Source organism: Perca flavescens, chromosome 2, assembly GCF_004354835.1.
Source record: "Perca flavescens isolate YP-PL-M2 chromosome 2, PFLA_1.0, whole genome shotgun sequence".
NCBI classification, from domain to species: Eukaryota; Metazoa; Chordata; class Actinopteri; order Perciformes; family Percidae; genus Perca; species Perca flavescens.
This window is the reverse complement of record NC_041332.1, coordinates 31,077,169-31,090,444: the sequence shown is the minus strand read 5'-3', so window position 1 is coordinate 31,090,444 and position 13,276 is coordinate 31,077,169. Positions and strand designations below refer to the sequence as shown.

The following is a 13,276-nucleotide window of genomic DNA, read 5'->3' as shown; positions in this document are numbered from 1 at the left end:
CAAGTAGATTTCAAATACATAGTTGGGCCGTTCTCCTCTGTGATGCATGATGCTTTTGTCTGTGTTAGACTAACCGGGTTGCCTATGCATGCTATGCAACACACATGCAAAAGATGATGTGAAGTAGGCAACACAGTCCGTGCTTCCTATGCAGAAGAGTTTCCATAGTACACTGGTGCCCAACACCTATATATGTTCACCTTGAAATTTGCTTGCAGGCAGAACCTGATAGCTTAAGTGTTACCCTACCACAAATATGAGACAGGCAAAACAGAGGAAAAATGTCTGACATCAGCCCTATTATATTCATTTGTTGTTTTCCACTTCGGATAAAATCACATTACTCAGGCAGATTTGTTGCAGAGCTGTCATAGTTAATCCTTGGCATAATTATGAATCTAGAGGATCAGCCAGACAACATAATTTAGGTATTCAGTGAAGGCCTAAGATAAAATTTTGAAATCATTTTTGTACTCTTAAATTATTTATTTATTTATGTATTTATTTTTCTGTTTTTATTCACTGAAATGATAGTAATAATATCTAGATAATTGTTAACTCACTTATTTTTGGTGGTTCAATATAACGTTCGTGGAAATGGACCAATCACAATTTTTCTTCTGCTGGTATCTGGGTGAAGGCAGGGCCTTCAGTAGCTGGACCGAATGCCTGTGTAATGCAAGTGAATGCGGGCATGCATTTGATAGGGACAGGTGTCTTAGCCAATCATATTTTGATGAGTCGTGGGTGGGATGATTTCCTCACATCTTCCGGGCATTCGCGAATACCTTCCACTAGTTGAAGCGGCCTGCGAAAGTTGTCAGCGAGGGAGGAAGAAGACTTCAGTTCATTCAACAATAGAGAGTATTGATAAACCGTTAGAGCAGTAAATGGTGGCAGGTAGCCAAGAAGACTGTGTGGCTGTATTAACTTCATTTTCAAGATTGCCTTTTCAGGAAAAACATCATCCAGAAAGGTCAACAATCACGTACTTTACCAGGATTAGTGCAAACTAGCAAGAGCTACGAGCGGCATTTTCAAGCTAGCAGCTAAAGTTACAGTCCCTATCCATGGCTAACAGGCAGTCCCCGCACCTACAAGCTGTAAGGTTACTGCTGGGATTGCGGCCTATCAAAACGGTGGTGTTTAGAGACCACCTTCCTGGTTTAACTGTGATGTACTGTACTTGCTTACACATACAATTTCCGTCTGCACCGAGTGGTTATTTTGTTTCAATAATCTAAGTTAGTTAGTATTTCTTGCCCCCACTGAAGTTCTTTTTAGTGAAGCTGTGTACCGAGATCTCAGGAATTGCTATGGAGAGTACATTGTTATGATAATGGTTAGGAGTAATGGTTAAAAATATGAAAAAGACCAAAGTTATAATCCAGAAATACTGCATGCATTTACAATAAACTTCAATTTGTGAGTACATTAGACACAGGACTTAAGCAGATACTCCATCAATATAAGGTTTTATTTTGTATATGAACAATTCCTGCATATCCATGCATACAGTATAATGAGCTCACAAGGTGGCAGCGCGAGAGAGAGACAGAGAGAGAGAGAGAGAGAGAGAGAGAGAGAGAGAGAGAGAAAAGCGCTAAAATATATATTCCACTTATGTATTACAGGGTATAATACGACAGCAGCAACCCACATTGCACTCCATTTGTAAAACTTTATGAATGTCTATATATATTTTTAATCAAGTTTTGTAGAATGTTTCTATTGGCCTGATATAATGTTGTCTTCATTTAACTGGAACCTGATGTATCTTACCATATATCTACATGACATGTCATACAAAATAAATACTTATATAATGCATAATACATTTATATCATCACTGTAAACAGGAAAACAAAATGTACGTCATATTTACTGTACTACAGTCAAACAAGAGACAAAGATAATATGCACCCCTGTTTTTACTGTGATTGTTCAGAGGTCCAATAGCACCATATCAACGTCTGTAGACAGCTCAGAGTATAGAAGCTGTTTTATATTAATATTTGGTAGTTTTTCTCACTCTGCCTTTTTCTTTTTTTTACTCTCAGTCACCGCACATCTTTTAATGTCCGCTCAGTATTCCTCTGAGTTCTGGATCAGACAGAGTCCACCTTGACCTGGTTATTGTTGGTCATGACGGGTGACGGTTTACACTTGAGCCTCTCCCCTGCATCGTTGGAGCTGTCCTGGAAGAAGATGCGTGCTGTGCACACTGACACTACAATGCGCTTGTACTCCCGCCTGAAGTTCTGGTTCAGCACACCATACACAATGGCATTAAGGCAGCTGTTGAAGTAGGCCATAAAGTAGCTAGCCACAAATAACCACTCAGGGATGAGGGGAACCACCACCTCTGGTTTGATCGCTACGGCCAGACCGATGAAGTTGAGCGGTGCCCAGCAAACGGCGAAGAGCACAAACACTACAAACATGGTGATAAAGTTTCTAACATCATGTGGCGTTAGCTTGGGCCGGTTGTCCGGCTTGACTCGTCTCCTCACCTGTATGACCAGTATCCAAATGCGCAGGTAGCAGTATGTGACAATCATGATGGGTAAAATAAAGTGAAAGAAAACCACTGCGATAGTGTACGCTGAGCTGGCTGACTGCTCGAATGTGCAGGAATAAACCCGTGGGTCATACTGAAGTGAACCCACAAACAGGTTGGGCACGATGGCCACCACAGTCAGCGCCCAGATTAACATCACATAGCAGACTGAGTTTTTGTCACTGTACAGTTTATCATACTTGAGGCTGTGGCAGATATAACAGTAGCGGTTGATGGCAATGCCGGTGATGTTGAAGATGGAGCCGATGACGCTGACGCCCATAAGGAAGCCGCTGATCTGGCAGTGAACGTAGCCCAGGTTCCAGCCATTGTTGAAGATGGAGGTGAGGACCAGAGGGTAAGGGTAGATGGCCACCACAAGGTCTGCCACTGCCAGGCTCACCACAAATATGTTCCCTACAGACAAAACACACACCCACAGGAGAGACAGTGGAGGACAACGTGAGTCATTGCCAACAGAAGCAGAGCGGATTGGTCATCCAAATGAACAAGACAGAGAGAACCAAAAGAATGCCAATTGTCTGCCTGATAAAAGGACTGTACCAATATTTTGGTTTTATATACTGTATAATAGTTTTAGCATATTTGCTTTCCTACCCCTTATTGGCAGCCCTTTATTTCAGTATGGAGAAAGCTATAGTATAAAAAGTATAGAACAAATGTCAACTTACAGAAGACATAGTAGAAAACATGATCATAGAAAAAACATCTGTAATGTCACTCAGGTGTTTTCTGACATGACAATTTCAAGCTTGGGTTAAGATGTATTGCCATCTTTGTCAGATATCTTAAGCCAGAAACTCATAATTTGGGAAATAAAGTGGAGTGGTAACTGCATTATCACAGAGCAATAACTTTAACAAATGTAAAACTTTCACACGTTTCATGTGATGATCTAAATCAATGTTCAAGGCTCTTCAGTTTAAAATAAAAGCACTGACATTTAAAAGCAAAAGCTTCCAGGCAGGAAGGGCAGTCCTAGTCCTAGCTATCTTATGGCTGGCAGAAATTTAAGTATAAATGATTTGTAAATATGCTAAAACATGCAAATAATACCAGCACCTTTTGATACATCCATTTGTTTTTGTTGCTACTTAGTTACATAAGCCACAGGGAAAGGGTCTCAAGGCTGGATGTTGAGAGGAAATGCTTCTTCAAAATTTGTCTTGCTTATGCGTATGTGCGCTTGTGTGAATGTATAAACACATTTGGTAGTTCCCCCCCCCAATGATTTGGTGTGTATAAACTTCAACTTGCATTCATTTGTCACCTTTTTGATGATGAATAATGAAAGGGAGGGGATCCCTGTCACTATAATAATTAGTCTGGGTCAACGTCAGTACATTTCGGCGCTCTCTTTTTGTTGCCAATCTTAAAATCTTTTCACTTAGGATTAACAAAAAACTTTGAGCTAGCAAGCTACACACTGAAAATGGCAAGTTGTGTAGGAAAAATTGGATCATGCAATAAGGCGGGTTTACTTTGTTCTTTCAGTAAATGATTGTAAAGATATACAAAGAATATATATTGGCATTTATTATCTAACTGGGGCTTTTGGGGACAGATTGTTGGAGATTGCTATAGACGAAGTGCACACAGCGAGCAAATTACATTTAACCATGTAGCCAGCTAATTTAAATATTAGCTCACGTTACTGTATTGTGTGAACAGTTAACTTCATTTAATTAGTTATGTGGTGTTTTCTTTTGCGGGGTGCAACTGTTCCACCAAAAAAAAAAAGTTCCTGCCCGAGACTATATTGCAGAGCCACTGTTGCTGCGTCCAGAGCTTAGCACCACCCAAGGGGATTGTGATTGGTTCAATGAAATTCAAAAAGCTCAGAGCTTTTTTCCCCCATCTTTCAGTGGATGTGTGGTGTAGCCAGACCTTACGCCACAGCGCTGTGGAGATAGGTCTGGCAATGCAGGACTACTAAGGACATCATATACAGGCCGGTTGGTATATAAGGGCTCACAAGTGTATTCTTTGTTCCCAAACTGATGGGGAAATTAGACATGGCTTGTTGGAGAACACACTGTTGCACATGGAAAGACATGGCATGCATTTAAGGGACAAAAGAGTAAAAACTCTGTGGAAACAGCCTCACTGTGTGGGCATACACTGCTTTGTGTCCCCAGCTTTCCTTCATTATGCAGACCATTTTAGCATTATTTACCGTTGAGTGGCCTGTCATGAGTATGCTGGAGGATCCTAACATCGATTTTCACAGCTGTCACTTATATATTAGGGTAATTTGTTGTATGTATAGAAGGGAGTACCATATTATAGTGCCTAATGACAAGTCCAGACCTAGTTGCCTATGTGACAACACCCTGTCACAGATGACAAGATGCATTTACTGCATGTCAAATGGAAACTAAGCGCATCGTATATCTCTGCAATCACTGCACAGTCCCTCCAGCAGTTTGCGGCCTTTTTTTGAGATTGTTGCGGCCCAAAATGCCTGATTTTGCGGGAGCTTTTGTAAAAAATTGCGATAAAAGTTGCAATGTCTTTTGTATTTTTGTTGCAATGAAGTTGCGATTTTTTTTGTTGTTGGTATAATTCTTGAAAAATATTTTTGTTGGTAAATATCAGATGTTCTTGGTCAGTGGCTCTCAGCGTCACATACTGACGCAAGGTCTGGCACGTGGGACTGATGTGATTGGTTGAAGTTGCGGGAAACTCCGGTAATTGGTCAAATTTGCGAGTCACACTGAATTCACGATGATTGGTTGAATTTGCGTTAATTGTTGTGATCACGACATCGCAAATTCCTGGAGGGACTGACTGCAGTGCAAGAGGCAATTTCATTTCTGTGCTGATGGACTGTCAGTATCAGACACACTCCCACGACCTGCAGACAGATCTGTCATTCTCTCCTGAGCATGAGAAGCACTATACTGATAAGCTCGTTGGGCTCCCATTGAACATACCAACCAATCTGCTGCCAGGGATCATAGGGGGCTATTCATTAAGTTTTGTCTTTTTATATCTGTCATTCAGCTGCCCTCTATAGGGTAATAGGTGCACCTGCTGTTGACACAAGATCCCATGTCTGCTAGAGAGCTTTACTGTATGCTTGTGTGTGCGTGTGCTTTTATTTTCATTTCATTTAATGTATTATATTTACAAGGACAACCAGGGGCGGAGCCAGAAGTCATAAACATTTGGGGCTCAGCCCAAACCTAGGGGACACCGAGGCATGCTCACCCAGGGACATTTTTTTCTTCTCATTTAGGGCAGCTATATGCACAATTTTTAAGCTATTTCAGATATTAATGGAATAAAAGAATACCTAGAAATCTGTAAACCATTTAGGAAAAACACTCACCAAAAGAGGCAAAAATTGTCTGTTACTATTTTTAAGTTACATAAGATAGGTGTGGTAGGAATTTGGCGTAAACAGCATTACTAATCTTAAAACGTTTTTTGTTATATTATGCTGGAGTAGAGTTCACAGAATGAATGTTTAGCTGACAAATCTGCTACATTTGAATCCATCCCATAATAATCTGGACTGCTCTAATTGTGAATCAATGATCCCAAAAAGAACATTTACTCAATTATATTAGATCACTTTAGGGAATAGCATAGTAGTAGCATAGAACAATTGAAGGTATTTTTTCATTTTTATTCAGGATTTTTGAAAAAAACATTCAGAGCTATCTTTGTGAGGACCTTAGGAGTTACAACACTTTTTTCCTATTTAAGGGTTAAACACACCCTATGGAGTTGTCTTGTCTCCCCTGTGCTCATGTATGTACGTGTAGATGTAGAACGTGTGTGGGAGTAATAAACAAGATATACACAAAAAACATCATCAATACACTACTCTATAGTGCCACTACTGGCGAAAAAAGGATACCTCTTATAAGATTATGGATATAATTATCTTTAGGTTAATAGTTGTGTAGGATTTAGGCATTTAACTGTGATGGTTGAAAGCGATTTAGATTTTTTCAGACACATGGATCCAGTGAAACAAGCTGTAAACACAACACTGATATATATTTCACCTTGTACGGTTTTTGTGGATAACATACATGTTAGATACTAGTTGCCTATTTACACATCCAGCAAACACAGAGGAACGATAACAAACAAAGGAATGATAACATTTATTTGAAGTAAGTCACTCTCCTTGTAACTCGGTATTTGGTCTCCACCAACTTATAATGGAAATATTTGGCACTTCAGTAGCTAAATGCTCCTATATATGTTCAACAGCCAGTCACTACCTTTGTCTATCTGGCATTTAGTGGCATACTGTGGGTTTAACATGTTATTTTTTCTGAAACAGCTGCCTGATGTGACTGGAAACAATACGTCACATGCTACAGAACCTAGCTATAACACTCCCTTAAGCTGAAGGAAACTGCAGAATCAGGTGTTAATCTTTTGTGGGTTATCACAACAGAGATCCCTTTCACATTACCAATAACCATTTGGTTTGCTAACATAAAACAAGAATAAATATTGCAGCTTTATGTGCAAATGTGTGTAAGTCTCACCTTGTTTTATCAACCTTGTGGGGACCACAGTCTCACATTGACAATATGGCAGCTTAACATCATAGACTAACCATAACATTTGATGGTTAAGGGTTGGTTATTGATAAAGCTTAGGGATGGGGATGTAGTGATTAGTTAGGGTTAGACTAGGAATTAATTTAAGTCAGAGCAAGGTCCTCCTAAATGACAAAAACAAGTAAATATGTGTGTAAACTCATGCATACAGCCCAATGACAACATGCTTTCCATGTTCAAAGAAGGTGTTCACACCCTCTAACCCTAACCCAACGTGCAAACAGCCATCTTTAAGGGGCTCCCTTCTCTTTCCTTGGCTATTCACTACTGTAAGATATATTTTACAGGATTTTAAACTCAATTCACACAGTATTAACAGCCTTGACCTTGACAAGGTCATGTCATGAAAGGCCTACAGGCAGCTGGCTCTTTTGGCTGTTGGACTCTCTCCCTCACTGTCTCTGTCATTTGTCCTGTGATTGACACATCATTCTGAGTTTTCATTTGGCTTGAGGACAGATATGGCCTGGTCCTGTGTCCCTTTTTCCATTTCTGCAATCCCACACTTTCAACCGATTTAGGTCCAAGTGAAGCCCATCTGAGCATTTTGCCCACTGTAGCTTACAATGAATTGGGACTTTACTGGCTAGCTGAAAAGATATACAGTGCATTTGGACAGTAGCCAGCCAATTCAACCTTGTTCACAATTCATGGTGTGGCAGCATAATCTCTAAAATGGAATATGGTGGGGGATTTTTGGGCTACTGTAACTACGTTCTGTGGTCTCTGTTCATGCCTTTAAAAAGTAGCTGAAGACTCACTTGTTTAAACTTGCTTTTGTCTCGTATTTGTAATTTTGTGTTTTTAAGTCTTTTTAATTTTTATTTCCGTTGGTATTTTATTTCTTTTTTGCTTGTTAATTTTACTGCTATGGGGTCTTGTTTTAACAATTTAAGTAATGACACCTCTGAGTCTGAATCAGCCTGTCGTCCCATTTTTTCAGAGCATAGTTACTCCGGTTCAGTCAAGTGTGAAGTGAAGCGCCTGTGACCAGCTGTACTGAGGTCTTTCCACAGATTTTCCAAAGGGATTTAAGACCTGGCTTTTACTGGGTCATACCAGGACTGTCACTTTCTTGTCCTAGAGACAATGCAGTGATATGGAAGGGCTTCAATTTGATATGAAGCTTAGCGTAAGTGCAGTCAGGGGAGACTATTTTATTTATTTATTTATAAATCTTCTGCTTTACTTGTTTATTGACTACTTTCATCTAATCATTAAGCTTCACCTTTTGGCTCTGCTATATTCACACATTTTACCAAAAAAAAATTAAATCAGTTAACCACCTTTCCACTCATTATATCCACACAGAAACCACTCACTAAATCAGTGTACTTTAATTTCCCCCAATCAGCTGCTCTTGCGCTTCCATTTCACAATACAAACACTGGCAAAGCCACAGGGCTGACCAATCATCCTGTTATTCCCCATAATTGTGCATTAACCCCAAATTAAGTTAAAACCAAGAACTGAGCTTAATTTAATAAAACTGTGAATGCATAGTCATGACTGAATTGACTGTATATCCCTCCAGTGGGAACACAAACTTCAGGGTAAACAATTGGCTGCTTTTCTTTATCCAACCTCACAAGTCCTGTCCATCTGTGCTGAAAAGAGCACCCACAGCAAGAGACTGCCACCTTCACGCTTTACAGCAGAAATGTTGTTAGACTGCTTGTAAGCTGTTTGTTTTCTCCAGTCTGCTTTGGATTACAGCTGATGAGTTAAATTTTTTATTATATCAGATCAATGTTTTGCCGCCAAGCAAGTGCTGCTCTGACTGTTTCGAAAGGCGCCATCTCAGCAAACTCTGTAGTTCTGTCAGTGGTCCTTGGATTCCTTGTAACTCAAGTGTACATTGTCCAACTGGCTTGAAACTTTTCAGGATTCATAATAGTCCAACCCTGAGGACAAATAAAGGCCGATATTTACTTAAAGTCATAGCGCCCACTAGTGGCATCAGGAAGTAGGCCTAAAAGTCAAGGTGCTATACTTTAACAAACTCCTCCTAGAGATTTCATCCGATGGACTTCAAACTTGGTCTGTACCATCCCAACACCTTAAAGATGAAAAGTTATTAAAAGAAAAACTTTTCGTCAGATGGTGTGGGCGTGGCGTGGCAGCCATTTCAAGTGTTTAGCGATGAACAAAGAAGTTGTTGTATCTTGAGTGTACGATGTCGTATCTGCCCGAAATTTCTCACGATTGACAAGGGTCCAGGCCTGAGGACACCTACAGGCCAAAATTTACTTTTGGTCATGGCGCCCCCCGCTGGCAACAGGAAATGCACCTTATATGACAAACATCATCTGATTTACATGAAACTTATGTGTGGTCAACATGTGATACTGAGCCCCCTATACTTTAACCACGCCCACTTACTCAGGCCACGCCCCCTTTCATAACATTTCAACCGTTTAAGGTATACCCTTGTGTGAGACATTATATATTTTTTGTATATGCCAAATGACCTTTGACAAAACATTTCATTTATCCAAAAAAAACAGTACAGAAAGTATCTGCACCGGTACCATGTTGAACATTGTATTTCACTCCAAAGATAGAAAGAAAATGCAGGTCTTGAAATGAAAGTGCTAATCTCTCTTAAATGTCTGAAGAATATATCGGCAAAGAGACGCCACCCATTTGTCAGCTCAGCAGAGAGTTCCTTCTTCATTGGTGATGGTTTGACCCGTCCCTAAGCTTTAGCCACGCCCCCTTTTATAACTAATGACCTGTTTCATGTAGATCCTTGTGTGAGGTATTATTGAACTCAGCAGAGAGTTCCTTCTTCATTGGTGATGGTTTGGCCCGCCCCCTATGCTTAAGCCACGCCCCTTTTCATAACATTTGAACCGTTTAAGGTAGACCCTTTTGTGAGGTATCATTGAACTCAGCAGAGACTTCCTTCTTCATTGGTGATGGTTTGAACCGCCCCCTATGTTTGAGCCACGCCCCCTTTCATAAATGCTGACCCATCTAAGGTAGAGTCTTGTGTGAGGTGTCATTGAACTCAGCAGAGAGTTCCTTCTTCATTGGTCATGGTTTGGCCCGCCCCCTATGTTTAAGCCACGCCCCCTTTTCACAGCTAATGAACCGTATGACGTAGAGTCTTGTGTGAGTTATTGTTGAACTCAGCGGGGAGTTCCCTTTTCATTGTTGGCGATTTGCGGTGTCTGAGTGCCGTGCAAATGCTCGGTCGCAAGGAGCGGCGTCTGCCGGTAACCCTGACGCGCGCAGAGGCACGAGGGCCCGTCCATCGCTGCTCGCAGCTTTAATTTGTTTTGTAACCATCCTACCCCAGACCTACACATTCCACTTTCCTACAAAAAACAATCCAATTCAGATCTTGTTTTCAAGTCCAGACAAAATCAAATAAAACCTAAAGCTTAACAAACCGTCTATGTATGTTTAGGGTCCTTTTTCCTTCCAAAGTTGTGCAAATATGTGTATTTCCTAAAGAAATCTAAGTCAAACTTCAGAAAATCACTTAAACTAAACTTATACTTTAATCCCATTTAGTATGAATTTGATGCTTCTTCTTTAAGTGGAAGGAACAAGTTCTGATAATATTTTATCAGTAGGGAGAATGTTGGTGTTCAGTTTAATTTAAGATTTTGAGCAGTGTAGCATGCTGTAAGACTGAGGCTCGATGTGAGAAAAAACACCCCAGGAATATGAATACATTTCAATGTGTCAGGAATACATACAATTTATTATGACACTACATGTAGAGTCAAATGAACATCTCATTTTATGAATTTCAATTCCAAATGGCAGTGCAAAGAATGGTGCTATAAGACAAAGATGTGGGTATTTTCCTGACCTTGAAATGTACTATGGTGCCAGGGCTCAACAGTAACAGTTCCCCGGTTGCCCTTGGCAATGAGATTGAATCAATTGGCAACTGTGTGTGGCCTCTGGTTGCCCCCTTTGGCAACCACCTGTTCAATATTTGTGTTTATATATTTAAAAATATACATAAACAAATCAAAACTTACAAAACTGGAAAATCTTATTTCAAAAGAAGTCAATATGTTATTTGGTTGTCTCCGTAAAGTTTAAACACTACGTTTTTCTGCAACACAACATTTCAGCCGCTGTGCGACCTCTTTCTACACACACACACGTTTGCCATGAAAAGATACAAGCAACGCAATGTTCTGTTCACGTTAACGGCGCATCTTAAAATCTGGTGATAATATGGTGCCTACGGTGCCTGGTATCTACCAGACAGAATAGCCACGCGGATTTCGGTGCCGCATTACGGTGCCACCAAAATGTCTGTGCTGCTCTCTGATGCTCCGAAACAGACGTTAAAGGCAACAGAAGCATTGCTGCATGTCATGCTAGTAAACAATAATAACATGTTACACTTGGCAGAAGGTAACGTTAGCCTACCGTTAGCCACAGTAGAAACACGGTTACAGCTGACAGCTAAATGGTGTAAAAGTGTATTTCACTGTAGAGGATTCCAACAGTGGGACGTACAACCGTCTGCCGCTAAAGCTATGAGCTAAAAGACACAAACTAGCACTGGTCACTGCTGTTGTCCGAAAGACAACACAGATGGGACTAAATGTTGCATTTACTGGTAAACTGGTAAATCTTGTGGTGCATTCAAAGTTATTGTAAAATACCCTTTTCTCATCTGTTTTTGCCTTTTAACAGCAATTTACTGGTGAAATAAGTAATTATTGTTTTTTGTGCTGATCCGAAAATGTATCAGATCCATGACTCAAAACCGTGATCTGATCCGTGAGTTTTGTGATCCATTGCACCCTTATTTGAGTGGGATGGGAAATTAAATTGCAACATTATTAAAATGTGTTTAATAATGTGTAGTTACATAAGAAATGAATTGCTCCAAATATAGGAAGTTTAAAACATGGCAACTGTATTGTCAATTTCGGCAACGAAAAGCTGAAAGCTGACCACTTTAAAAAGTTGGCGTTGAGCCCTGGGTGCTTTGGTATAGTCACACCCAGCGCTTTGCAAATGATGGAAGAAGTGGCAGGAAGAGAGGGCAGTTCCAAGCACACGAGGCAGCATAAGGCGAGGCATTTATGTTGCTTAAAATGGGTCTTTTATGCTGAAAGACTTCCCTTAAAATTAATCAAATCTCTACAACCATCATAAGAAAGCCAATTAGAAAGTGTCACGGCAAAATGCAGCATTATTGCACATGGTAATTTATTGTTTTCCTTTGCAGCAGTCAAAGCCCCAGACTGCTGCAAAATAACTACAAAAACGTTTCAGTGCACATCAAAATGTATAACCTGTTATTCTCCTGGTTAATGTATCTCGCCACTCTGAACCTCAAAGAACAAAACAAGTTGTTTCCTACTTGGATGTTTATCTCCATTTGGTGAGACCTTTTTCATCATGCACCACTGTCATCGACACAGCAGTTTAAATAAGTTTTAATTAAGGAATGCGACTGACTGAGAGTAAAAATAAATCTCCACACCCATCCATTTGTGCATACCGCTGCACCTTTTTGAACATAAATAGCAGATGCACTTGGATAAACATGTTAAACTCAGAGCCCTTAATGATTTTTTTTTTTACCTTTCTGCACCTTTTCTTTCTTTCTAAGAAATCATTCTTGGAAATTTTCTTTCATCATTACTTAGCTACTGACTGATTCAACCATCAGCAACTGTGCAAACAAATTCGAAAGCCTTGAATAAATATATATGGATATAATGTGTTTTTGTGTGACTGTGACTTAGTGTTGGGGGCATTTATTGAGGTATTATCGAATTCACTGAAAATATATCCCAGCCACAGATCGGATTATCATGGCACCTTCGGGGTGTGTACAGAAATGTGACAAAATGCACACAAAACAACAACTGTGATGTTGGAATTTTACTTGAACTGCATTAATAATAATCCAAAGAGAAAGAGGTAGAGACATGCAGAATAAAAACAGAGAGAGAGGGAGAGGCATGGATAATTGACTCACACCAGGTTTAATCTCTACCTTCTCTTACAGAAGCTATTCCAAGTGTCTAGGATTAAGTACAAAAACACAGAGTGTACAATACATTAATAACAAAACATGTACAGTATGCTGGAAGACAAAATAGACTTCTCCATT

At 40.0% G+C, this 13,276-nt stretch overlaps 1 protein-coding gene across 1 annotated transcript in view; it reads right to left on the bottom strand.

Moving 5' to 3' along the window:
• Nucleotides 1–1,562: 1,562 nt before the first annotated feature.
• The window catches only part of mtnr1aa (melatonin receptor 1A a), a 43,574-nt gene continuing 31,860 nt past the window's right edge, over nt 1,563–13,276 (bottom strand). Inside the window, exon 2 of the mRNA XM_028597024.1 lies at nt 1,563–2,977. Within this exon, the coding sequence (XP_028452825.1) occupies nt 2,109–2,977 (869 nt within the window). The 3' untranslated portion in view covers nt 1,563–2,108. The remainder of the gene's footprint in view (nt 2,978–13,276) is intronic.